The 27,038-nt window shown below is 52.7% G+C and overlaps 2 protein-coding genes across 2 annotated transcripts; both read left to right on the top strand.

The window, feature by feature from the left end:
- Positions 1–1,707: 1,707 nt before the first annotated feature.
- On the top strand, positions 1,708–13,349 carry DUSP3 (dual specificity phosphatase 3). The gene is made up of 3 exons (XM_086687429.1): positions 1,708–1,903; positions 4,504–4,730; positions 9,577–13,349. Exons 1-3 carry the CDS (start codon positions 1,779–1,781, stop codon positions 9,780–9,782), a joined length of 558 nt encoding a protein of 185 aa, XP_086543555.1. The 5' UTR covers positions 1,708–1,778; the 3' UTR covers positions 9,783–13,349.
- Positions 13,350–19,103: 5,754 nt separating this feature from the next.
- SOST (sclerostin) lies at positions 19,104–26,570 on the top strand. The gene is made up of 2 exons (XM_025917641.2): positions 19,104–21,875; positions 24,614–26,570. Exons 1-2 carry the CDS (start codon positions 21,659–21,661, stop codon positions 25,033–25,035), a joined length of 639 nt encoding a protein of 212 aa, XP_025773426.1. The 5' UTR covers positions 19,104–21,658; the 3' UTR covers positions 25,036–26,570.
- The last annotated feature ends 468 nt before the right edge of the window (positions 26,571–27,038 follow it).

Genomic DNA, 27,038 nt, shown 5'->3' with positions numbered 1-27,038 from the left:
AATGAGGAGCAGCCAACCCTGGGCTGGCAGCTGCTCTTGGACCGGCTGCAAAGGAGCCTGATTCACCTCCACAGTATCACAGGTGTAGTAGCACCTAGTGGGTGCTCATTACATTGGCCAAAGTAGAAGGAGAACACCTACTGAGTGCTCATTGCACAGTGTTGGGCGCTTTCCTTGAGCGTCACATTTAATCTTTCAAACAACCCTAGGAACGAGGCACAAATGATGTGGAAATGTTGGGGCAAACGATCAAGAAAGAATTCTTGAGACATCTTTGGGGCAAAACAGTGGTTTTCTTTTTTTACGTTGATTTATTTTTGAGAGACAGAGACAGAGCACGCATGAGGGAGGGGCAGAGAGAGGAGGAGACACAGAATCCAAAACAGGCTCCAGGCTCTGAGCTGTCAGCACAGAGCCCGACGCGGGGCTCGAACCCACAAACCTCGAGATCATGAACTGAGCCCAAGTTGGATGCTCAACCTGAGCCACCCAGGCGCCCCATCGGTGGTTTTCTTAAAGCATGAGGGCAGGACCAGTGGGGAGAAAGAGCACTGGGGTTGTGGAAAGGTGAATATATACTTTCAAGTCGGGAGGGGGTTAGGGACAGAGAAAGCCTGTAAGGAATTTTGGAAACAAGATTTCCAGGACCCTGAGGAGGCTAGCTATTGTTACGAAAAAGTCATTTATTACTGTTCGTAAAAAGTCAGGAGCCCTTTCAGATGTATATCCTGGGGCCATATGCTTGGAGGATGATTGCTAACATACATCTTGGGGGGTACAGGTAAAGGAAGTTTCCAAAGGAATTTCTATATGTTTAAAGTAGACTCACAAGATCCTGGCAGGAGGAGGAGGGGGCGGGTAACGTTAAGCTAAGATTCCCTTTTGCCCTTAGCAAAGTATCAACGTGGAGACAGCTGAGCTCCCAGAGGAAGGTCACTCTGCCTGTTTCAAGGACTGATCAATGGGCTGTGAGTAGCAGGGAAATTTAACTTTTTCTTTTGTCTTTGTTTCCCACATCAACAGTATCCTTTTTTTTTTTTTTTTTTTTTTTTAAACAGCAAACAGGTTCAGAGAGACCAGCGTCAGAATGCCAAGTCTGGTTGCGCAGAACCCAAGCTTTTGGGCACGATGCTGGGTCTCCATAACTGTTGGAAGAAACGTGTCTCAGAGTTGTGCTGCTCAAACTCTAACCTTTGTAGGAATCGCGGTGGGGGAAGGGAGTGTGTGCTGTAAAAGGCACATTCTTATCCGGCAAGTCTGGGCTGGGGCGTAGATTCTGCCTTTCGGACCAGCTCCCCGGGCGAGGTCTGTGCTGCTGGTCCCGCAGCAGGCAGTCAGAGGTCACAAGCCCAACCCTGGTGTCCCGGTAATCCTGCAAAACTAAGCGACACCTGTGGTGTCAACCGGAGCCTGGTCAATTGGAACATTTATTGCGTCCCGAGTTTAGTCCAATGAAGCCACTGCACTTCCCAGTGGATAACGGTACAGAAAAGGCCGCGGGTGGGCCGAAAAGGACCCCTCCCCCCCCAACACGGGCGGCGCCATTTCCGCCGGGGCACGTGCCTAGGGGCCTCGGAGCGTCCGCGCGACCCCAGCGGCGCGCCTTCTCGCGGGGAGCGGGGCGCGTCGGCCGCCCGCGCTCCGCCTTTTCCCGCGCCCGGCGGGCCCGCCTCCGGGGCGGGACGGGGCGGGTCCCGGCTCGCGAGCCCCCGCCCAGCTGACCCGGCGGCTCTCCCCTCGCAGGCTGCTGCCCCGGCGTGCTGGGCCCGGCCGCCGCCATGTCGGGCCCGTTCGAGCTCTCGGTGCAGGATCTCAACGACCTGCTCTCGGACGGCAGCGGCTGCTACAGCCTGCCGAGCCAGCCCTGCAACGAGGTCACCCCCAGGATCTACGTGGGCAACGCGTGAGTCGCCGCTGGGGCGCCCCGCCCACCCGAAAGCCGGGGTGGGGGCGTCGCGGGCGTGGGGAGGGGGGGTGCGGGGCGTGGTCGCCGTCCGGGAACACAGAGGGGGCTGGAGTCGCCGCCCGCCCCCGTGCGTGGGGGCGGAGGGGCTAGACCCCGCCCCGGCCCCACGAGGTCCTCCCCCTCGCGGGGGGCACGGAGCCCGGGGCGCTCGGCCAGCCCGGCGTGCGGCCCGCAGCCGTTACCCGCTAGGGACTCGGCTTTGGGCGGGGTCGGGCTACCGTGATCACTTAACAGGTGGCCCTCAGTCACCCGGCCGGTCTCCAGCCCGCGCGTCATGTGACAGCTGCCTGGCTCTGCAGTGAGGTCACCGCGGAATGTCTGCCTTCGCTGCCATGGCAACGGGCTGACGTCACAAATCGGGCGTGGAAGTTTCCCGGCTGGGCAGGCCTGATCAAGGAATGTGGGATCCGGAGAGCGGGGCCGGGGTTTCCTCGCTCCTTTTCCTGCCTTGCACATAGGGTTTGATTAACCAACGCCCTGAGCTCTGTGGGCCAGGGTCTGCGTGTTGGAAACCCAGAACTAACTGTCTTCTCTCCTTTTACCCAGGGGGAAATGGTGGCCCAGAGTGGTTGAGGGATTGTGAGGACAGGGTCAAAGTCTTGTTCATGTCTGTACCCCCTGTCCTGTACTACAGGACTGCTGCTTACCCTAAGGAGTGCCACAAAAACGGGGATCATCGCGGGGCCAAAAGGGGTCCAAAGGCAGGTCCCACCTTCATGGGGGACCGTCTCCTCCATTGCATTTATGCATTCACCGTATTGAGCACTTACTGTGTGTCAGGCACTGTATAATGCGCATTCATAGGGATATTAATGATAATGGTAAATTTGTCGAATGTCAAGTAATAGAGAAGGGAGGTGAATGGGAGTTCACCTTCAGAGTTGTTTGTTTTCATCAACCACTGCCTTACAATACAACCGTGTGCAGTATGGTGAGCAGGGACAAGCTAAAACCGTCCCAGAGCCTCAGCCAGAGGGCTCAGTAATTGCGGAGTTCTGAGGAAAGCCAGCCCCCTGTCCAGTCAACGCAAGCAGCAAGTGGCCTTGGCACCCTTGGGACCCGCTGTCTTGGGCAGTTTGGCACATTCGGCTGCCACCACTTACCAAGTGAAAACCTAGGTTGTGGATGTCTGGTGGTAGCCAGACTGGCAAGTGCTGATGGCCGCTGTAGAAAACACATCCCCTGCCCAGTTAGTGAATCTGGCTTCGACTTGGCCACGGGTGTGTGTGTGTGTGAGGGGGGGGGGTGCTCCCGCATGTTGGGAGCCCCTTAACCAAATCAGGGTTCACAGGGCAGAGAGGATCCTGTATGAGCCTTGTTTTCTAGAACTCAGGATTTGCAGTTGATGTGGACATGACAGGCAGAGTGAGGGGAAGACAGAACAGAGCTGGCGTCAGGTCTCCTCCCGGCTCTGCCTCCAAGCAGCCCATGTGAGCGCAAGCACATCCTTCCGCTGTCCTGTTGGGCCCGAGTCTAAGCCGAGTCCTTGCTTCCTTACAGGCTGCTGTGATAGGCAAACAGGATCCTGTAGGAGAAGGCATTTCTGTAAAGTATACACTGCTGTCTGAATTGGGATGTTGTTGTGAGATGAAATAAAGGAGCCCTTTGACTATTCAGATCAAATGTTTTGTAACCCCCAGGGTTCTGTTGGCGCCACTTGGTCCCCAAGTGCTTCCTCACCCGAGAGAGCTTCAGAACCGTGGTTGGTGGTCTGTGGCGGAAAGGGTCCCTCTGGGGGACTGGCGGGGCTGCCGTGCTTTATAATCCAAGGAGGGGGGGCTGCCTAGGTGGTGCCGATTTCCTTCTTTTTCACTGATTCACTGCATAGTTATTCGGCACCTACTATGTGCCAGGTGCTATAGCAGGTGCTAGGCATGCAGACCCGAAGCAGACGTGGTCATTCCCTCCAGGAGCTCACAGCCTGCCCGTCAAAACAAATAAGCACCATCAGGCATTAGAAAAGCACTGTCCTCAGTGTCAGGCTCTGTCTACGCAATAGCACATTTAACACTCAATGACAACCCCCCGGGGTAGCTGCCGTTACCATCCCCACTTTACAGACGGGGAAGCTGGAGTCACAAAAAGGTCAAGGGACTTGCTCAAGGTTAACCTGGCTGGTGAGTCTCAGAGTTGGACTCAGCCCAGGCAGTCCGGCTCTGGAGCCCATTTTTAGCCACTGGGCTCTACCACCGCCTCAGCATAGGGAACACGATGCCAGATGGAATGGAGGGGTGACCGGGACATACTGCAGAGGGTGGTGAAAAATGAGAGGGTGTGTGTCCATGGAGAAGCTAGAGGACGGCATTCCAGAGCGGGAACAACACGGGTATGAAACCACCCAGTCTATTTGGGGAAGCTGCCGGTAATTAGATATGGCTGGCGTGGGGAAGGTGGGTCATAAGATGGGGAGAAGCTGGCAGGGGCTGAGCGTGGAGGGTTCCTTGCGTTGCCAAGAGACTTAGAATCTTCTCTGTCTTCCTCCCCCCGGGGCTGCCACTGGGTCAGTTAATCATTCCCTGCTGCTCTCTTCTGTCCAGGTCGGTGGCTCAAGACATCCCCAAGCTGCAGAAACTAGGCATCACCCATGTTCTGAATGCTGCTGAGGGCAGGTCCTTCATGCACGTCAACACCAACGCCAACTTCTACAAGGACTCCGGCATCACCTACCTGGGCATCAAAGCCAATGACACGCAGGAGTTCAACCTCAGCGCCTACTTTGAAAGGGCTGCAGACTTCATTGACCAGGCCTTGGCTCAAAAGAACGGTAAGGCACCTGCCTCCCAGGAAACAGTGCAAGGCAACTTTGACTGGATTTTTTTCTGGAAAAGAGGCCCGCAGTGGGCCTCCTCTTGGAACCTATCGAGTGGTGCTACATTACACAAGATGTACAAACCTTTCACCGGGTGGCAGCCTTGGGGTCCTTGTGTTTGAGTTGACTTTGGCTGAGAGTTCATTTCCAGCCACTCCCCACATGCCCCCAATTCAAATAGCTTCAGTAATAACAGTTTATCTTCCGTGGTAAGAAGTCGTGAGGTGAAGGAGCTCTGGGGCCGGTTGATTCAGCAGCTCAGTGGTGGCATCAGGACAAGGTGTTTCTCCTCTCTCTCTCCTGCTGCCCTCTGTGCTGGACAGTCCCCTAGTGGTCCCACCATGGCAGTGGCAGACCCAGTCACCACATCCCAGCAGGACAAAGTGCAGTGAAAGACGAGGCCGCCGTCTGTTTCTCATGTGTTTCCTTCCTTCCTTCCTTCCTTCCTTCCTTCCTTCCTTCCTTCCTTCCTTCCTTCCTTCCTTTTTCTTCATTCCTTCCTTTTTCTTTCTTTCTTTCTTTCTTTCTTTCTTTCTTTCTTTCTTTCTTTCTTTCTTTCTCTCTTTTTTCTTTCTTTCTTCCTTTCCTTTCCTTTCCTTTCCTTTCCTTTCCTTTGCTTTGCTTTGCTTTGCTTTTCTGTTCTTTCTTTCTCATAGAATGGTCCTCAGAAACTCCTCAGTAGGGTTCCCCTCACATCTCGCTGGCTGGACTTGGCTTACGTGAATGCCTGGCCAGAGGAATGGGGGCAGCCGTGACTGGCTTAGGCTGGTGCTCAGCAAGCTGTGGCCCATGGGCCACGTCTTCCAGCTACTTTCTAAATGCTCCCAAACCTTAGACTGAAGCAGAACTGGTGAGGAACTGGCAGTCAGGGAAGGTGTCCCTGGGGGAAATCCTAGAAGGCAGAAGGCAGACGTCAGCTGAGCAGGCTGGGCCTCTTGCCCTTTCTGCTTTTAGCTTACTTCTCTCAGCAGCTCTTCCTCCCCTCCCCACAACCTTCTCAGGGGAAGTGCCCCCCCCCCCCCATTAAGGCACGGTCAGCCTCGTCCCCCTGATTCTAGGCTGTCTCTACTACATAATGCTTCTTGTGCCTGGCCTCCGCCCCGGAATGATTTCCAATGACCAGTTTGTACCAGATGCTGATTATGGCGTATCTGAGGCTCAGGAGGGAAGTGTTATCACACAGGGAATCTGCAGACTTCACTGTCAGGCCCTTCGTGGTCTCCTGTGTCCCCCAACCCCGGCTTCGGCTGTACTGAGTTCTTGTGTAGATGGCAACAAGGGGCACAGGTAAGGGGGTGCGTTTTGCTCATCTTGTATATGGATTGGTCATCCACTCGGGGAGCTTAGAGCTTTCTGACTTTGTTTCTTCTTTCCATACAACTAGGAACATAGCTTGACTTCTTGTGACCTCCTGCCTTAGCAGGAGCCCACATGGGCTGAGTCTGGAAATTTCTCTCTGCCTCTCCCTACCCTGTCCTCTGGCAAACTCCACCTTGCGTTTTAGCGCTGGGCACAGTGTTCTCTCTTCCATGAAGCCTGCCCTCAGGCTGGGTCACTGGGTCCCCCTGTCTGTCTCCCCAGCCCCTGATGTAGTATCGGGCACATAGCAGACAACGCTGCAAATAATTACCGAGTGAGTGACAAAAACGAATTCCAAGGACTCTAATGCCAAGTGTAAATGCTTCTGGGGTTGATTGGCCAAGTGAGTCAACAGAAATGCACTGGCCTCCAACAGTGTGCAGGGCTCAGGGGAACCAGGTGTCCATCACTTTGGAGAAGTGGGAACAGCCAGGAGTGCTCAGAGGAGGAAGCCGTCGTTTCCAGCCAGGAAGATCAAAGGAGGCTTTACAGAGGAGGATGGCGTCTGGGTGGGGCCTGGAAGGATGGGAGTCGAGCCCTCCCCTTCCCCATTGGTTCTGTGCGTCTTGGGCTTCTGAGTCTGTTCCAGGTGGTGAGGAAGCCTCTGTGCAGATGGTCCCCTTGCCAGGGTCAGGGCATGGATGGGAGTTCCCCGCTCTGCGGACTTTGGGTACACTGGCCGGAGAGTGAATGGGCAGGAAAGTGGAGGCCTCCCCCTTCCTGCTTGGGAGGCACTGGGGAAATAGAGTCATGTTTTGGGGGTGGGGTGATGGGAACAGAAGAGACTGTGTTTGACCCTGGACCAGCCGCTTTCCTTCAAAGTAATGGCAGTCTACATGTATTGGTGGGTAATCATTTACTTGGCTAGTCAGCAAATACTCATCGAACACCAATGTATCCTAGGGATGGTTGGGCATCCAGAAACCAATACCCCACAGGCCTTGCCCTCAAGGAACTCACAGTCTGGCAGAGGAGGGGTAGATCTGTGCAAGGCCAACAGTGACATAGAGCTGGGCTGCCATAGTGGAAGATACTAGGTGCCACTAGAGGACTCCTGATGCCAGATGATAGTTATTTATTGAGTGTTTACAGGTGCCAGGCTCTAGCCTAAGGGCTTAAAATAATTTTTTTTTAATGTTTATTCATTTTTGAGAAACAGAGACAGAGTGTGAGTGGGAGAGAGGGAGAGCCAGGATCTGAAGCAGGCTCCAGGCTCTGAGCTGTCAGCCAGAGCCCAGTGTGGGACTCGAACCCACGAGTCGCGAGGTCATGACCTGAGCCAAAGTCGGACACCTAACCGGCCGAGCCACCCAGGTGCCCCTCTAGCCTAAGGGGTTTATATATCATTTCCTTCAGTCCCCTAACAACATCATGCAATGGGTGCTCTTAACCCAGATGAGGAAATTGAGGCGTCATGGGGTTAGATAGGTCATAGCGTTAATAGCGTTAATCACGTTAATAACGGGATAGGGGGAGATGGCGTTGGACGTGGGGAGCCAGCTTTAGTAGGGCCTCGTGGGCCATTTGAAGGGCCATGAGAGGGTGTTTTTTGTTGGTGTGATTTATTATTATTATTATTATTGTTAGGTTTATTTATGTTGAGAGAGGGAGAGCGCGTGCACACGCATGCACGAGCTGGGGAGGGGCAGAGAGAGAGAGGGGGAGAGAGAGAGAATCCCAAGCAGGCTCCGTACTGTCAGTGCAGAGCCGGATGGACATGGCTCAAACTCACAAACCAAACCGTGAAATCATGACCAGAGCCAAAAATCAAGAGTTAGATGCTCAACCCACTGAGCCACCCAAGTGCCCTGGGTGTGTTTTGATATTTTTGTCTTTGTATTTGTAGTTGACATGCATGTTTCTTTTATCTTTTAAACCATTCTGTCGAGGTATAATTGACATTCGGTAAATCACACATATTTAAAACCTACAATTTGAAGTTTTGACATACGGATGCACTTGTGAAACCATCACCACAAACAAGATCGTGAGCACATCCATCCCCTCCCCCGCTGCCTGGAGTTTCCTCATATGCCCTCGTGACCTCTCTGCTCTGCCCCTCTCCACCTTCCAACCCCTGGTCTGCTTTTTGTCACCAGACTTGAGTATACGTTTCATAGACTTCTGTATAAATGGAATTACATGTACGCTCTTTTGGCCTGGCCTTTTTCACTCAGCGTAATTGTTGGGTATTCCATCCCTCTTGCTGCAAGTATCAACAATTCGCTCCTTGTTAATGCCGAGTAGTCTTCCAACATGTGGATGTACCGGTTTGTCCATTCACCTGTTGACGGGCATTTGGGTTGTTTCCATGTTCTGCTCTTGATTGAAATAGCAGTTTCATGTGGAGAAGCGCCCGTATCACAGGCGTGTGGATCAGTGCGCCGCACACACCCACGTATCAGCCCCCGGATCCGAAAACAGGACACCGCCAGCACCCTAGAAAGCCAGCCACGTGTTCCCTCCCAGTCCCCCCATCACTACCATCCAGCCTTCTGATAGCACAGAGCAGTTTGCCCGCTCTCCTGCTCCATGGGGTCCCAGATGCCCTGTGTGTGTTTCATCTGTGTTGTTTCTGGTGTTCGTTCTTGGTACTTTATCTCTTCTACCGTTGGTGGGACTTTGGGAGTTGCCAGCGGGGATTATGGTGACGGGCGCTGCCTTGTGAATGTTCTGGTGTCTTTTGGTGGACGTGTGCGCACGTTCCCGCCCGGCCGTAGGGGCTGCGTGTGTCCAGGCTGAGCACATACTGCCCCACAGTTTGCTGGCGTGCTGTGCTAACGCACAGCCCCCTCCGCAGCCACAGATAGAAGTCCTGCTGCTCTACAGCCTGACTGACGCCTTGTGTTTTCCGTCTTTTTCACTGAGTCATTCTGGTGGGTACGCAATGGCTTCTTACTCTACTTTTCGTTTGCATTTCCCCGGAAGGATTTTTTTTTTTTTTTTGGTTTTGTTTTTCACTTTTTAAAATGTTTATTTATTTATTTTCAGAGAGAGCACAAGCAGGGGAGGGGGCAGAGAGAGGGGGAGGGCGAGAATCCCAAGCAGGCTCCGTGCTGTCCGCACAGGGCCTGATGTGGGGCTCAATCTCGAGAATCATGAGATCAGGGGTGCCTGGGTGGCTCAGTCGGTTAAGCGTCTGACTTTGGCTCAGGTCATACTCTCATGCTTCATGAGTTCGGGCCCCATGTCCCGGTTCGGATTCTGTCTCCCTCTCTGCCCCTCTTCCACTCACACTCTGTCTCTCTTTCTCTCTCTCTCAAAATTAAATAGACGTTAAAAAAAAAAAAAAAAAGAATCTTGAGATCATAACCTGAGCCGAAATCCAGAGTCAGACCCTTTAACCCACTGAGCCACCCAGGCGCCCCCAGGAGAGTTTTGACTAGGGTCTTCTGTGATTGGATGGCGCCAGCTCCAGCTCACATGTCCCTGTTTCTTACAGGCCGGGTGCTTGTCCACTGCCGGGAAGGTTACAGCCGCTCCCCAACCCTAGTCATCGCGTACCTCATGATGCGCCAGAAGATGGATGTCAAGTCTGCGCTGAGCATCGTGAGGCAGAACCGTGAGATCGGCCCCAACGATGGTTTCCTGGCTCAGCTCTGCCAGCTCAATGACAGACTGGTCAAGGAGGGGAAATTGAAACTCTAGGGCACTCCTGCCGCCTCTTCTCTAGAGGCAGACAGGGGAGCCCCCGGTTGAGGTGTCCCAAGCCACCATGTTTAGGAAACACAGTGCACCCTGCTCCTAGCATCACCAGGCACTCGCCCACAAGTCTGTCCCAACACAGCCCTGGGCCACTTTCCCCCTGGGGAGCATATAAAGAAGCTTGCTAAGGAGGGCGTTCTTGCTCCCTGGTGTGTGTCCTGTGCCTGCAGTTTATGATGTCCCCTCCCTGAGGTGGGGGCGCAGAGGGGGAAGGCGTGTGGCATGTGTCCTTCTCCCGGATGACCGAAGGCAGGAGGTCCGTGCAAGTGTAAGGCTCGAGATGCCCACAGGGGTCCCTCCTGACCTCCGTTGCCCCCTGCCTCCCTCCCCCCTGCTCCCTACCATCCACCCCTGGGGCCTCTCCTGAGCGGGGACCCCCGCACCTCGAGCCCTGTAAGGGAACTATGCAAACGCAGGCTCCTCTCCCTCCACCATGCCTGTCTCCCCCTGCTCCTCCTAGCTGTCCGCACCTTGCTCAGAGGCAGAGGCCCGTCGTGAGGTCTGAACTGGCCTGGAGAAGCCATCAGTTGTTAGCGGGTGGAAATTCCCATGAAGAGACTGCATTGTAATTATTTCCTTAGGATTAAAGATATCTAAACGAAGAGGCCCTCGGAGGGGCAAACAGATTCCCCCTGGAGGACTCCCCTAAGTCAATAGTTTTTAAGCTGCGAATCGTTGGAAGGCTTGCGTTCAGAATCCCCTGCTTTGGAATGTTCCCCTTGGACTGCTCTCAGGTCGCTTGGTCTGTTAGAAGCGCGATGCCTCGGGCGTGGTTTTATTTTATTTTATTTTTATTTTTATTTTTTTTATTTTTATTTTTATTTTTATAGAAAACAGAGTGTTGAAGTTCCAGCCTATTTAAAAACCCCACCATTTGAAGAATTACAAAGGGTTTGTCCTGAATGACCGTGTTGGCCAGCGCCAGCCTCTCTTGCTAACTGCTTTCTTGTCTCGGTTGCTATTCCAAGGACGGGAGGAAGTTGGCCAATTACAGTGTGGGTGTGTGGGTGTGTCGGGGGGTGTGTGTCTCAGAAACACAGGCAGAGGATGGACGTGTGGCTCCTCACCGTGCCCGCTTATAGGTAGTTCTTAACGGCTCTGTGATGCCAGGAGCGAGCCTGGGGCCCCGGGAGCAAAAATGACTCAGCCAGGCAGAAATGAAACACGGCGGCGCGTCCAAATGGAGCCTTCACTGCTGGTAGAGCAAACCACAAACAGGAACAGCCTTTTTTAGGACTTTGTAAGGATGATGTCGGAACGCACTAGCACACGTGTGCACACGCTTGTCAGAATATAGGAGTTTTGTTTCAAACACGGTCTTGTTAGGACTTTCCATGACCGTCACCGTGGAAAGTGAGGCGTTCCTGTCTCTCCAGGTTCCCTGCCAGCAGAGAGGTGGCCCTCAGCCACACCCCCAGGTCCTAGCACGTAGAGGTCTATAAAAGTTGGTGGAATTAAACTTTTTTTTTTTTTTTTTTTTTGAGCACCAGACATGTGCAGGGTGTTGTTCTGGTGGGTGTATCAAGCTCCCAGAAAGCCTGAAGGGAAAAATCCAGGACTTTTGTTGAGTAGTTAAAAATTCCGTTTTAAATTTGAATTCTGGCAGCATTGACCTGTCGAGGCGGGGAATGCGCCTTTTTCAAGAGTTGACCGGGAACGTCTGGAACGTCCGGCCAGACAAGGAGAAGCAGGGTGCCGCAGGGCCTCATGGGTGTCGTGACCTCTGTTGCTACATGGTCCCTTTTCTCTGTGACCACAGTCACCCTGGACAAACTAGGGTCTGTCGTCTTTTCCAGATACCGGACTGCCCACGTAGACCCACCTAAGTGAAACGGCCATCCTCTCTAACCTGTGTACCTCACCTCACGGTTTCCAGAGCACTGTCCCACGTAATCTAACTTGCTCCTTTCAGTAACCCGATCAAGTTGGTAGAGCTTCTTCATGTATGGTTACCTTTTTTAAGAAAAAGGAGCTGGGGTTCACACTGAGGGAGGGCATGGCCCCCAGGCTGTCCCGGCCTCTTAAGGCAGAGCCAAGGCAAGACTTGGAAGTTTGCTGCTCCCTGAAGCTGAATTCTTTGTCTCATGCTACCCTCCTCCCCCAAGACAGGAGCTCCCTGGGAGTGCCCAGGTGCCCTGAACATGCCCTTGACCCAGCCTGCGTGCACAAGAGCCAGTCGGTGCTCTGGATGGAGTACGGCGGTTCAAGCTGTACTGCCCAGGGGGTCTGCACGCGGGCGGGAGGGAGTTGGTACAAACCCATCCCTGCTCCAGGAAACGGAAGTAAAACGTGGGTCCCCGATTAGGTTAGAATGTGTGGCTCTTCCTCCAGGAAACATGCAGCACCCCTAAGTTGGAGCTTTCTGCTCTGCTTCCAGAAGAGGCTCTGGGGCTGGGGGGCCAGGGTTCCCCCTCCCACACTTAGGCAGTGGTCACCCCACAGGACGGCCACAGCTACTTAGGCTAGTTAACCAGACCTCTCGAAGGCCTTTTTGTGGGGGCATGAGGGAGAAAAGGCCATTGAGAAAATTACTGCCTTTACTCTGGGGCTACTTTTATGCTGATAATTTGGGATTTCTTGGTAGTCTTTAGTCCCAGAAACCCCGTATTTACTTCATGAGATTTAGCTCCTAATTTTTGAGTAAAATAAAACTCTTATTTGTGTAAGAGCCAGCATATGCCCAGCTGTGAGTGGAAGCTGTTTCTGGACAGCTCTCTACCCCTGGGAAATGGTGGAATAGGAACTCAGGGTGCCCTTACCCCCTTCCCTGACCTGATCCCTTCTTTGACTAGCAGACCCTCACATAGGTCGAATTAGAGCACCAAATGGCTTTCTTCTCAAATCTAAAGCAGCACACTTTCCACAGGCTGGTCTGTTTCCCTGCCACTCTGAGTTATCTGGAGAGCAGAAACCACCCATCTGTCAAACCAGGGGGCCCATCTAGAAGACCTCTAAGGTCCCTTTGGCCCTGACACTGTAGGGTTCTCTGAGAACCCCCACCTGGAATTTACTACCACCTGGAAATTATAGGGTATGTAATAACATGACCAGCAGGTGGCACTGTGTTCCACCCATGGTGACGGATGGTTTGAAAAGGAAAGTTGGTGCCTTTTGTGTCACAAGTTAATGTTAAGATGCTAATGTTTTAATTAAAATAAGCACTGATCTTATAATATGAAGATACGAACTTTCCTCGCAGGAAATTTTCTGTCGTAAAACCGGTGTCAGGAATCACCGAAGAGCCAACAGAGTTGGTCTTTCCAAGTCAAGGTTTTATCCTGATTGGAAATAGAAACCCTCTCCGGTTGAGAGAGCAGATCCGTCGGAAGCTTAACTTACCTCCTGCCAGCTGTTAGGGTGATTTGATTGTGAAAGCGTGAATTTTCTGGGCAGAAAAGGGGAAGGTATTAAATTGGTTTTAAAGGAAAGTAAGCTTAACGTCTGTTGTATCACAAATCAGTGTTAAAACACTAACTGTAACCAAAATAAATGTCTTACATTACATAGAAATGATCTTTTTGTCCTTCTTACCACAGCTGATTTTCTTCCCTGCTCTTCTGTTTGCTTTTTCTAACTTTTCAAAATAAGCATCATCTAAAAATTAGCCCTCCTGAACTAGTTCTCATTTCCATGATGATTGTATTTATGCAGTAGGTATTTATTTCGTTATTTTTTTTTTCAACGTTTATTTATTTTTGGGACAGAGAGAGACAGAGCATGAATGGGGGAGGGACAGAGAGAGAGGGAGACACAGAATCGGAAACAGGCTCCAGGCTCCGAGCCATCAAGCCCAGAGCCTGACGCGGGGCTCGAACCCACGGACCGCGAGATCGTGACCTGGCTGAAGTCGGACGCTTAACCGACTGCGCCACCCAGGCGCCCCTATTTCGTTATTTTTAAATGTTTATTTATTTATTTTGAGAGAGAGAGAGAGAGAGAGAGAGAGAACGAGCAGGGTGGAGGGGCAGAGAGAGAGAGGGAGAGAAAGAATCCCAAGCAGGTTCCGCACTGTCAGCAAAGAGCCCAAATCGCCTCGAGATCATGACCTGAGCTGAAATCAAGAGTTGAACACTCCAGGGCACCTGGTGGCTCAGTCAGTTAAGCGTCTGACTTTGGCTCAGGTCACGATCTCACGGTTCGTGGGTTTGAGCCCTGCGTGGGGCTCTGTGCTGACAGCTCAGAGCCTGGAGTCTGCTTCGGATTCTGCGTCTCCCTGTCTCTCTGCCCGCCCCCCCCCCCCCCCCCCCCCCGCTTACGCTCTTACTGTCTCTCTCAAAAATAAACAAACATAAAAAAAGAGTTGGACACTCAACTGACTGAGCCACCCAGGTGCCCTATGCAGTAGATATTTATTAAACATCTTCCCTGTACCAGAAATTTCCTGTGATAGGAATAATCTTTTTATTTAATTTCTAAAAATTGCAGCTGTTGTGAGGGATAATTGACTGGAATATTCTTGACTAGAGTGGCCCATCCCAAATAAGGGAGGTAGATCTATGTTCCCAAGACAGTAGGAGACTGGGGGTGACAGTCTCAAGGTGGCCTCACGTGAAGATGACTGGGTGGCATTTTTAGGGTTTGGGGGGTCCTGCAAATGGGCAGTCCCCAAACCTGGCCCCGCCCTCAGACGCCTTGGACTCCACCATTAGCTTTTATCTCCCTTATGATAAACATTGGCTTTTTTTCTTTTTCTCCGAATAAAAAACTCAAGAGTTGGGTGCCTTTTCTCCATGACAGAAAAAAACCTTTTTCATCTCTCGTTCCCCGTAGCAGAGGCAACCTAGACTAACTCGTTATTTGTCCAGTCTCTTTGGACAAATATAATCTTTATATCTTTACATAGGATTTTAGGGCCAAACACTAATCTAGGAGACTGGGAAAAGTGTTTCTTAAAATATAAGTTTAAAAACCTTTTCATTGAAAAGCTAATGCTATATATACATAGTATAAATTCAAGCAATACAAAAGGCTTATCACAAAAAGTGTCTCCTACCCCCAAACTTTTAATCCCTCCTCTTCGAGGAAGCCACTCTTAAGAAGTATATCCTGCTAGGAAAATCCCAGGCACATGTGTGTGTACGGAGAGATTCCATAGAAAATGTTCTGCACTTGGCTTTTTTTGCTTAACAGACAATTGTTTCTTACAGTAGCATTCATTTTACTGCTACATAGCATTCCACTGTGTATGGTATACGGTGGTTTCTGTACTCTTATTTTATTTTATTTAAAAAACATTTTTTTTTAACGTTTATTTATTTTTGAGACAGAACAGAGCATGAACGGGGGAGGGTCAGAGAGAGAGGGAGACACAGAATCCGAAACAGGCTCCAGGCTCTGAGCTGTCAGCACAGAGCCCGATGCGGGGCTCAAACCCGCGGACTGCGAGATCATGACCTGAGCCGAAGTCGGACGCTTAACCAACTGAGCCACCCAGGCGCCCTGAGATTACTTTTTTTTCAAAAAAAGATTATTATTTTTTTTAAATTTTTTTTTTTTTAACATTTATTTATTTTTGAGACAGGGAGAGACAGCATGAACGGGGAAGGGTCAGAGAGAGAGAGCGAGACACAGAATCTGAAACAGGCTCCAGGCTCTGAGCTGTCGGCACAGAGCCTGACGCGGGGCTTGAACTCATGGACTGCGAGATCATGACCTGAGCCGAAGTCAGATGCTTAACCAACTGAATGAGTCACCCAGACACCCCTAAAAAAAGATTATTTTATGGGGGTGGCAGCCCAAGCCTTATTTTTAGAAAGGCAGTCTCTGAGTCATGGCCTTCTGAATTGATGACTCATTTATAAGAAGTTCAAATGCAAAGATTCGATTTTGGCAGTCTACACTAGAGTGAGTTAACCTAGAGCAACACAATGAATGGGGGGGGGGTCTCCAGTTCATTAAAAGCAGATAGATACACAGCATGTATGATCAATGTGCTTTTATTATATTTTTAAATAATTGAAATGTACATATTTTTAAAACCGTAAGTGCTCTCTTCGGCAGCACATACACTAAAACGTTAAGACATCCCTATGGAAATGTGAGGTTTTGAGAGATCTGGTCTGCAAGCCCATGAGCTAAATGGCCTTCCAGTGGAACGTTCTCCATGCACTGGAGCACTGGACAGAAAGAAGAGGAAGGGAAGAGTTGAAAAGAGAATGGAGAGCAGAGGACAGGTGCAGCTGGGCTTGGAAGAGGGACATCGGTCTCCAAACACATGGGGTGACAGAACCTCTCTTTGGCCAGAGTTTACTCATTTTCTCCTGAACTCTTTTTTTTTTTTTTTAACTTTTTAAAATGTTTATTTTTGAGAGAGAGAGAGAGAGAGAGAGAGATGAGTGTGAACAGGGAGGGGCAAAAAGAGAGGGAGACACAGAATCCGAAACAGGCTCCAGGCTCTGAACTAGCAGCACAGAGCCCGGCGTGGGGCTCGAACCCACGAACCGCGAGATCATGACCTGAGCGGAAAGTCAGACGCTCGACTGACCGAGCCATCCAGGCAAGCATGAGTGGGGTGGGAGAGGCAGGCAGAGAGAGAAGGAGAGAGAGAAAATCCCAAGCAGCCTCTGCACTGTCAGCACAGAGCCTGATGCAGGGCTTGAGCTTCTGAACTGTGAGATCATGACCTGAGCCGAAATCAGGAGTCCGACGCTTAACTGACTGAGCCAGCCTGGCACCCCTGACTTTACCATTTTTAACAAGAAATACTTGTTTCTTTAGGGTTTTCAGACAGGGGCCCTCCAGGCAGAGGGTGGTAGTTTGGATGGCCGTTGGGGAGGTTCTGGAATTGGTTGTCCTAGTTTCCAGAAAGAACACGGTGGTTCCATCCTGTAAGGGCTGGGGGAACCATTGGCCCATTCTAAGCATGGAGTAGGGGGTGGGGGTAAGTGACAATGGTCTTTGGGACCCCTCTCCTCTTTGTCCCTCAGAAGCTGCTGACTGAACAAGTCAAAGGGTTCCACTTTGAGAGACCCTGTGCTCTCCAGGAAACAATCTCTCAGCTGTGAATAAAGACAGGCTGGTGTGGACGTCCCTCAATGCAGGCAGCTGCCTATAAATAGATTGCCCTCCGAATCCAGAGACCCCATGTTACCCCGACCTGTGGGAGCAAAGTCTGTGTAAAAATGCAGCCAACAAGAAGTCTCAGGTCCCATGAATTATAGACAGGTGGCTTGAGTACCAAGTAAAGAGTTAGATGCCTTTGGAGCGTCCTTTCAGATCAAAGATCCTGTAATCCTGAGGATTCAAAGGAGCATAGCTTACTTTCCAAACTTGGCCTGTCCTTCAGAGTGTGGTCCAAACGCCTCATCTTCCTGTGAGGATCCCTGATCCATCCCACGTGGGAGAGACTCTTCTCCCCTCTGAAAGCTCATAACACTTTGTCCCTTTAAAGAAAAAAATAAAGCATCTGCACCTTTCCTCAGTGGCACTAACCGCTTTCTTTGTGGAAGAACTCTTTTCTTCCCTGGTACAGGAGCTCCTGGAGGGGCGCACGAATCAGTCCAGACCTCCTAGCAGGAGATGAGGTCTTGCTTCGTTAAATGTTTGGCAAGTGGGCATATGAACAGGCAGCTCGGTGGAAATGAAAACCAGCAAATCACGTAGGAAAACAGTCTTGTGGAGCGCCTGGGTGGCTCAGTCGGTTGAGCGTCCGGCTTCGGCTCGGGTCATGATCTCGCGGTCCGTGAGTTCGAGCCCTGCGTCGGGCTCTGTGCTGACAGCTCAGAGCCTGGAGCCTGCTTCAGATTCTGTGTACCCCCTCTCTCTCTGCCCCTCCCCCACTCATGCTCTGTCTCTCTCTGTCTCAGAAATAAACACTAAAAAAAAAAAATTGAAAAAGAAAAACAGCCTTGCTAGAAATTTAGTTACAACGAGTAAATTACTAAATGCAATTAAAAATTGTTTAGCCCAAACCCAGTGTTGGCCACCTTGTGGAGACACATGCTGTTATGCGCTGAATTGTGCCCCCTCTAAACTTCATATCGTGAATCCTAACCCCTGGTGCATCAGAACGTGACCTTTATTTGGAAGCAGGTTTGTTGCAGTTGTAATTAGAGAAGATGAGGTCATTAGGGTGGGCCCTAATTTAATATGACTGATGTCCTTATAAAAAAGGGGAAATTAGGGGGCGCCTGGGTGGCTCAGTCGGTTGAGCGTCCGACTTCGGCTCAGGTCACGATCTTGTGGTCCGTGAGTTCGAGCCCCGCATCAGGCTCTGGGCTGATGGCTCAGAGCCTGGAGCCTGCTTCCGATTCTGTGTCTCCCTCTCTCTCTGCCCCTCCCCTGTTCATGCTCTGTCTCTCTCTGTCTCAAAAATAAATAAATGTTTAAAAAAAAATTTTTAAAAAAAGGGAAATTAGGACACAGACAAGCACACACGGGGAACGCCATGTGAAGGTGACAGCAGAGATCGTGGTGAAGCTTCTAGAAGTCAAGGAACAAGGAACACCAAAGATTGCCAGGAGAGGCTCCAGAAGCTAGAGCAAAGGCATGCAGCAGACTCTCCCATCACAGCCATCACAAGAAACCAACCCTTCCAACACTGGTCTCACAGTTTCAGTCTCCAGAACTGTGAGACAATGCATTTCTTTTTTTCTTTCGTTTTTTAATTTTGAGAAAGAGAAAGAGGGCGCGTGTGCACACGCGTGAGCAGGGGAGGAGCAGAGAGAGGGAGAGAGAGAATCCCAAGCAGGCTCTGCAGGGTCAGCACAGAGCCTGACGCGGGGCTCAATCCTACCAACCGCGAGATCATGACCTGAGCCGAAATCAAGAGCTTAGCTGACTGAGCCACCCAGGCGCCCGGAGACAATGCATTTGTGTTGTTTGTATCACCCACTTTGTGGTACTTTGTTTCAGCAGCCCTGGCTGACCTACGCACATGCCTACTGGTATGTCACTCGTGGGAGCGGGGACCTGGCTGAGTTTTCTGGAGAACAACCCTGCAATACACAGCCAACTGTTCACCCTCTCAGACCCAGCGTTTGCTTCTGGAAATAACCCCAAAGTTTTGTTTGTCTGTCTGTTCAATTACTTTGTGGACTATTATCCAGCAATGTAGCATTGATACAAGCATGCAACAACCAGGATGAATCTCCAGGGAATTATGTGGCGCGAAAAAAGCCAATCCTAAAAGGCTATATACTGTTTGGTTCCATTTAGGTAACACTTCTGAAATGACAATATTATAGAAATGGAGAACAGATTAGTGGTGCCATGGGTTAGGGGTGAAGAGGGAGGGCGTGGGAAGAAGGTAGGTGTGATTATAAAAAGGCAGTGAGAGGGATCTTTGTGATCAGAGTGATTCATTATCTTAGCTGTGATGGATACTTGAACTTACACGTGTGATAAATTTACATGGACCGAAACACACACACGTGTGCATGCGCACAAGAAGGCAAGTAAAATGGGAAATCTGAACTAAATTGGTGGATTGTATCAATGTCGGTATCCTGGTTATGATATTGTACTATAGCTTTGCGAGATGTTGCCATACAGAGAAACTGGCTGAAGGGTACATGGAATTTTCTCCGTATTATTCCCTATACGTACATGTGAATTTACAATGATCTCAAAAAGTTTAACTCAAAAAATTGCTTTGGGCAAGGAAATTCACAGCATCCCTACTGAGGATAGGGGAGCATTGAAATAGCCTAAAGTATCCACAACAGAAGTGAGCTAAAACCCTAGGGGTTTAACTCTGAAGAAAGACAGACTCCTGAACTGAGTACATATAAAGCTGGATAAGCAGGAAGTGAAGCAGATGAGCATCATAGCATCGATGGCATCTGTGAGCCGTTCCGTGGAGAGCACGGCTATACCTTGGCAGAGAAGAATTCGAAAGGATGGACACACTTCATCGGTTCAAATCCACTGGATTCTTCTCTTGTTTCTTTTCACCTCACTTCAGTTTCAAATAAAACCCTGAAGCCAAATGAAATCCTTAGCCATCCTCGGGCCGCTGGCTCCCCCTTCGGTCTCCAGCAGGTGGCAGGAGTGTCCCAAGGATGGGCCCCCACGGGCTCCGGTTCAGGCGGATGGGTCTGTAGCTCCGGACAGCAGGTGGGGCTCCCGCGCAAACAGCGCCAAGTTTCAGGAATCCGGGCATCGGAACTGCCCTCTCCCAAATCCAGGGCAAGAAGGCGGCTGTCCGGCCACGATAGGGTTAATGGTCTACATTCCAGAGCAAGGGAAAAGGAGGCTGGAGGGTCACAGACAGGGGGAGGGGGCGCAGAGGGCCGGCTTCTCACAACACCCACGGGCTCTGTTGGGAGAGATAGATCACCTCCAACAATGGCCACAGCTGTTTTCGTCTGCCCCGAAGGAAACTGACTTAGGAAGCAGGTATCAGAGAGGGCCCTTCCTGCAGGGGCTTCTGTCTGGCTTGTAAAACTGTCAGGGCAGCTGCATTCATGTGTCGAGTGATGGATGGTGGAAAGGAGGGACAGACGGCTTCAGATGGACACAGCGGCTTGCAAGTCAAGGCAGGTGGCAAAGGCCTCGCGGAGGCTCTGCAGGTGGGGCATACTGATTCATTGCCCAGTGAAAATACCAAGGGGACGCGGGCCACAGCCCTCTTCCCAGCCTCCTGGAACAATCCATCTGCAGTGAAAGCTTCCGCTGGCTCTCCTTTCTTTTCCTGCACCTCAGGTGTGAACCTTCCTCCCCAGTGCCTCTACCCCTCTCAGGCCCCTGGTTCTGCTCCAGGGCTAAGGTAGCAATTCCTTTTGATTTCTTTGTGGCTAGCTGGACCTGGGATGGCTTCATGGAATGCACCCCATAGCATGGACCAACAAGGTTTTCCATATAGGACTCAAAGCTGTTTTTGAAAAATATAATTGTCTGAGAAACCAACCAACCAACCAAACAAACAAAAAGATGATGCAGAAGAAAAAAAGGATGTCAGCACTGAAAATGCCGGCCTTGGTCTTTGCTACGAAAAGGGACTTTTGTGCTCTCCGTTCCTACCCACAGCCTGGCCAGGGAAATGACTGCCTTGGGCACATCAGTCCGCAAGCAGCAGTGAGTGTCTTGGCCAAGAAGTGCCTGTCACCACGCGCAGAATCCCCACGGTTTCCTCCTCGCGCTCCATCACCACTGTCCGTTGACTTACTCATCCTGGCCTTGGAGCCAGAATCCCCGCCCCCTCGCCCAAGCAGATACTCTCCCCGCGGCCCTCCAGTTTTCTCTCTTGCCTTCCAGAGGGTGCCAACGGGGGCTTTCTTGATCAGCGTAATCGATGCTCAGCCTCATGGAACCGGGACCAATGGGGTTTCTTAAAAAGTATCCTCTGCCCCTGCCTGGGTCTGTGGGGGCCAAAGATATACCCCTCGGGCCACTTGTCAGTGGGGTAACAAACGAACTTGGCCTGAGAAAGGCACTTGGCTGGGCTTAGCCCTTGGAGGGCTCCGGGCTGTAGTTTTCTTTGTGAAGCTGGCCCAAAGCTTGTTTTGAGAAAGCCCGAGGGGCCCAAGGAGGTAAAGATTGTGAGCTGGAGCTCATCTTGATATCCGAAAACCACAGCCGCCTGCACGTGGGAGGTGCTGGAGGGCAGCCTCGCCTCACACGCCCCCCTCTCTCTAGGTCCCCTGGGAGCACCGGCTCCCAGGGAGTTTGCTGTGCCTGAGAAGTCTTTGGGGAGGGCTTGCTCTGAGCACACCCGTTCCCTCCCCCTGGGCTGAGAGAAACGTGGGACCAGCCCTGCCCCAGCCTGTCCTCATTGGTTGGCACGAGGCAGAGGGGGCTTTAAAAAGGCAAACGTGTCCCAGGCTGGGGACCGGAGCCTGTGCTACTGGAAGGCTGGGTGCCCTCCTCTGGCTGGCGCCATGCAGCTCTCTCTCGCCCTGTGTCTTGTCTGCCTGCTGGTGCACGCAGCCTTCCGTGTGGTGGAGGGCCAGGGCTGGCAGGGCTTCAAGAACGATGCCACGGAGATCATCCCTGAGCTGGGCGAGTACCCTGAGCCTCCACCAGAGCTGGAGAACAAGACCATGAACCGAGCGGAGAACGGAGGGAGACCCCCTCACCATCCCTTTGAGGCCAAAGGTATGGGGTAGAGGAGGGCATGTTTAGCACAAGGGGCCTGGGAGGGTTCTCTCTGGGAGGTTTTGAAGACTGGGATAGACAGTCCCCCTGCTGCCGGCGCTCCAGGAGGGACAGTCTTGCCTGGAGGCAGAGGAGGACAGCATGCCTAACGTAGTAGCCTTGGCATTGAGGTGCAGGGGTCCAGGGCTGGCAGGGGGCTGGCCGCGGGAGCCCGGGGCAGGAAGGAGGCTGAGGTGGCGAGAGCCCAATTCTGGGACAGGCTCAGAGCCTCAGAACGGAGACAGTTTCAAAGAATCCCCTCCGGAGATCACAGGAGATAGGTCCCCCAGCTGGCACCTCGGGAGAGGGGACAAGGCAAGGGAGCCTCACAGCTGTGAGCACCTGCCGGATGCAGATCCTTTACACAGGCCATACCTGAACCTTACCCCGGGGATCCACCGTGCGGGAGCCCCATGAGGTGACCTCTCAGCTGGCAAGTAAAGAAATGAGATCTCCAGATGCTAAGTAACTTGGTAGTGAGAAGAGCTCGGGTTTGACCCCAGTTTGATCCCATTCCAAGACAGCCCTGGAGGGGGATCGTGGGTGGGGGGGTGGGGAACTGAGAGCCAGAGAAAACCCCACACAGAGCCGTGAGAAAGGGACATTCCCCCTGCCCCCGGTCTGCCCAGCCAGCTGGCACTTGAAGGAATGCAAGCTGCAGGGACAGTCTTAGCCTCGGACCTGGGCGGCAGCTGGGGCCGGGCCCTGGAGGGGAGGTGGCATCCTCTGTGCAGGGAGTGGACACAGGTGCCCCCATCTTCTGCCCCCAGACCAGGCCTTGCCTCGTTCCTAGGGAGGGAGCCTGACCCCAGTGACAAGGCAACAGCCCCATTGGAGGGCACATCTGGGTTCCTGGTCAGGTCTGCGCAGAGAAGCCCGGGGAGGGCGGGGGTGACAGCTGGCTCTGCAGCTGGCAGGAATGGCTGGGGGCGGGGGCCGGAATGACACTTCAGAGGGAGGGCCTCACTGCCCTCCGGTCGTTGGGCGGGCTGGTGAGGAATCCACTGCCCAGGCCCCTCTCAACCCATCCCTCCTTGCCCCACAATTGTGAAGGCTGGGGAACCCCACAGGAGGCCTGGGGCCTCAAGTCTTCACAAGAGGAGGGCGGCAGCACATCACCCCCTTCCCCCCCCCCCCCCACCTGCCGAGCAAGGTCGATTAAGCTCAAGCGACTGCTTCATGCCGCTGTTTGGGTCCCAAGTACAAACCATCCACTTCCCCGGGCTCCTATAAGAGGCCACAGGCCCCGAGGAGGCTGTGAGCTCAAAACAAAGTCACCCTCTGCAGAGGAAGTGCCTGACCCAGGGGCACTATTCTTGGAAAGTCCAAAACACCTCCTTCCCTGGGCAAACAGGCCACCCCCACATGCTACCCCTGCAGCCCGGGAACAGTGGCGAGAATGCCAAACCAGTGCAGAAACCAGGTCAGCCACGGGAGGAAGGCGGACCCCACATCTCCCCTGCCATGCTTGTTCTGCAGGGCCTGGGGAGTGGAGCCTTCTCTGCTTCTCTCTGGTTTTGGTCGTGGGTTATTTTTCATCCCTTGTGTCACATGGGAACTGTCCCCATGAGACCCTCGGGTGGTGGACAGGCTGCCATCTGTCTAAGCCCACAGTAGGAGAGTTGATCAAGGTGCCTTCAGGGCACGAAGCCAGGCCACAGAGCCCAGTCCCCCCTCCCCCACCCCCAACCCAGGAACAAGCCTGTGTCACCCTCGGAGATCCATCTAAATGGCACAAAACAAGAGATGTCCCCGGCAGAGTGCTTGGTACACAGCAGGTGCTTAATAAATGTTTGTGGCAGGCGAACCTGTAGGTTTTCAGTCAGAGCTCTGTCCCCTGGGGCAGGAAGTAACTGCAGTAAAAGGCAGCCCTTTGCCCCCACCCCCAGCCCAGCCTCCCACCTGGGCGCTCAGGCACATAGCTTCTGCCTTTGTGGGACCCCAGAGGTGCCGGGGCCCCAGGGAACTGGGGTGAGGAGACCCAACTCTGCCTTTTGGGCAAGTGTTATTCCCTCTCGAGGCCTCCGTGTCCTCAGCGATTATGAGAGGGTTGGACAAGCTGCCTTTGGCTCTCTTCACGTCTAATGACTTCTCCTCCCCAGCTCCCCTTCCATCCCTGTCCTTGGCGGCAGTTGCCCTGATTTATTACCTCCAATTAACCCCTACTCCTTTCTCTATCCCCTCACCATCCCTCCCAAGTGGCTGGAAAAAGAATTTAGGAGAAGCCAAGACCATGTAAAGGGTGTGGCTAATACCTACTCTGCCTCGACCAGGCCCTCTGTGGCACAGATGTGACTTCCATCTGGAGAAAAGGGCCCCCTTGGAGAAGAAGAATAACACACAGCCACGGCCAACGCTTCCAGCTCTTACTGTGTGCTCACAGTGTCCCCTGCATTGTATACGCAACTAACTCCTTAGGGCAACCCGTTTTTCTGATAAGGAGCACAGAGAGGCTAAGTGACTTGCCCAAGATCACACAGTGATGGGGCTGGTATTCGAACGGCAACAGACGCTTGGCTCCAAAGTTTTAGGGGGAAAGGGTGGGCCGGCGTTCTTTCCACCAGCCGCCACCCCCTCCCTCCCAGTAATAGATGCCCATCTGGAGAGCCCGCAGGTTTGGAAAAGACCTGGGCTGGGGGCTGGGGGGGTTGGTGGCGCGGAGGGAGCCGGGCTGGCCTCACAAGCCGTCTCTCCCGCAGACGTGTCCGAGTACAGCTGCCGCGAGCTGCACTTCACCCGCTACGTGACGGACGGGCCCTGCCGCAGCGCCAAGCCGGTCACCGAGCTGGTGTGCTCCGGCCAGTGCGGCCCGGCGCGCCTGCTGCCCAACGCCATCGGCCGCGGCAAGTGGTGGCGCCCGAGCGGACCCGACTTCCGCTGCATCCCCGACCGCTACCGCGCGCAGCGGGTGCAGCTGCTGTGCCCCGGTGACGCGGCGCCGCGCGCGCGCAAAGTGCGCCTGGTGGCCTCGTGCAAGTGCAAGCGCCTCACCCGCTTCCACAATCAGTCCGAGCTCAAGGACTTCGGGCCCGAGGCCGCGCGGCCGCAGAAGGGCCGAAAGCCGCGCCCCCGCGCCCGGGGCGCCAAAGCCAACCAGGCCGAGCTGGAGAACGCCTATTAGAGGCCGCCCGCCGCGCCGCGCCTCCCCCCACAACCCGCGCCCCGGCCCAGGCGCCTGGGTTTCTGCCCTCGGCGCGCGGTTTGATTGTTTGTATCTCATTGTAAATGCCTGCAACCCAGGGCAGGGGGCTGAGACCTTCTGGGCTTTGGCAGGAGGTAGCCAGGCCCTGCGGATCCCGGGCGCCAGCAGAGCCCCCACTCCCTCGTCTCCGAGGGGGTCCCGCAGGGCAGGGGAGGGCGCTGAGAGTCACAGACACTGAGCCACGCAGCCCCGCCTACAGGGGCCGCCCACCTTTGCTGGTCCCACTTCCGAGGAGGCAGAAAAGCAAGCATTTCACCGCCCAGGGATTCTAAGGGAGCAATGGGGGAGGAGGAAAGTCCCGGGACTGGTTAAGAAAGTGCGATAAGATTCCCTCTCCACTTCTCTGCCCCTCAAAAAGCCTTTAGTGCCTTGTTGTGCCAAGAACACAGGACCGGGGTCCGTAGATATGGTTTCTAGTCCGGACTCTGCCGCTAACGTGCTGGATGACCTTGGACCACACTCTTCTCTTTCTTGTCCTCAATTTCCTATTCGGAAAATGGAGGTGGGGGTGGGATTTGTATCTCGAGGAGTCTACGGTCACCTGATTCCAAGGCCTTGCGTGTCTTTTGAATGGGCAAAGGAGAGAGAGAGAGAGAGGTTGGGTTGAAATGCTGCCATGGTCACGTCCAGAATTCAGAGTTGTGATGCCCGGATCTGACAGCCAAAGATGAAAAACAAGTGTGGCCGTGGGGGTGGGGTGCGGGGTTGGCGTCTTTTTTAGGGCTGACAAACTCCTGGAAGAAGCTGTGTTCTCTCCCGGCCTGGCCCTCCCCGGATGTTTGCCTGTCTTCACCCCTCCATCCCAAAGGATGCAGAAACAATGCCATTGATTGGGCATTGTTCCCAATCAAGAAGGAGAAGGTCCCAGGACACTGGACTTGCAGGCCCAAGGGAGCAGCCACCACCCATGCAAAGACCAGCAAATCCCTCTGCAGACATCCTCCTGCCTATCACTCACAGACACAATTCTGTCTAGAACCTAGCTTCTTAGTGCTGTTACCTGTGATGTCATATCTTACACTGAAATAATATTACTTGGGGAAAAAAATTACAAGTGCTGTACATATGCCGAGAAACCACAAAGCCTGATAGATGTCATCCAAAAATCTTTTTGAAAGTCATTTCCAGACACCTCTTACTTTCTGTGTAGTTTCTAATTGTGTAACACACACACACACACACACACACACACACACACACACACACACCAAACCAGAAGCACATGCCGTGTGAAATCCCGCCAGGCTGGTCCTTTCCACAATCCTTCCATGTGGGATTTGTCCACAAGAATGAAAGTCGTGGTTTTTACAAAGAGTTAAGTTACATATTTATTTTCTCACTTAAGTTATTTATGCAAAAGTTTTTCTTGTAGAGAAATGACAACGTTAATATTGCTTTATGAAATACCAGTCTGTTCTTTCCAGAGGCATTGTTAATAAAGACAATGAATCATTTCCGAGAGGATGTGGTCTCATGTTCATCAACCACACACAGCCATTCCTGTCAAAGTTGACATCCTTTTCTTCGGCGCTAGGACTGCAACCTTGAGGCACCTTTGCCTGGGCTGTGGTGGCCCTTGTGGCAATTATGTCCTCCCTTTGAAAAGTCATGTTTGTCCCTTCCTTTCCAAACCTAAACCTCATTCGTTCCCCGTGGCCATTGTAATAACTTCAGCCTGGTCTCCCTGAAGCAGCCTGCCCTCCACACTGTCATCCAGAAACACTGTTCTCATTGTGCCTCACCCCTGCTCAAAATCCTTCCGTAGCTCCTCCTTGCCCAAGATCAAGTTGGGGCTTCTCAGCCTGACACGTGAAGCCTTCCCCTGCTGGGTTCCCATCCTCCCTCTACCAAACTTCCTTCCTGACTCCAAGAGGCCGAACTATACTCGCCCCTGCCTTTTTAGTTGATCCTCCCCACCCCCA

Source organism: Puma concolor, chromosome E1 (genome assembly GCF_028749965.1).
Source record: "Puma concolor isolate L17-30 chromosome E1, mPumCon1.1.hap2, whole genome shotgun sequence".
NCBI classification, from domain to species: domain Eukaryota; kingdom Metazoa; phylum Chordata; class Mammalia; order Carnivora; family Felidae; genus Puma; species Puma concolor.
Note: the sequence above shows the minus strand (reverse complement) of the source record. Positions and strands in the feature narration are given on the sequence as shown.

What these genes read in the sequence shown, in the direction of transcription:
- SOST (XM_025917641.2), top strand. Translation starts at nt 21,659, where the DNA reads ATGCAGCTCTCTCTCGCCCTGTGTCTTGTCTGCCTGCTGGTGCACGCA. An exon ending in CCATCCCTTTGAGGCCAAAG is followed by an intron (nt 21,876 to 24,613) that starts GTATGGGGTAGA and finishes TCTCTCCCGCAG; the next exon opens with ACGTGTCCGAGTACAGCTGC.
- DUSP3 (XM_086687429.1), top strand. Translation starts at nt 1,779, where the DNA reads ATGTCGGGCCCGTTCGAGCTCTCGGTGCAGGATCTCAACGACCTGCTC. An exon ending in AGGATCTACGTGGGCAACGC is followed by an intron (nt 1,904 to 4,503) that starts GTGAGTCGCCGC and finishes TCTTCTGTCCAG; the next exon opens with GTCGGTGGCTCAAGACATCC. An exon ending in GGCCTTGGCTCAAAAGAACG is followed by an intron (nt 4,731 to 9,576) that starts GTAAGGCACCTG and finishes TGTTTCTTACAG; the next exon opens with GCCGGGTGCTTGTCCACTGC.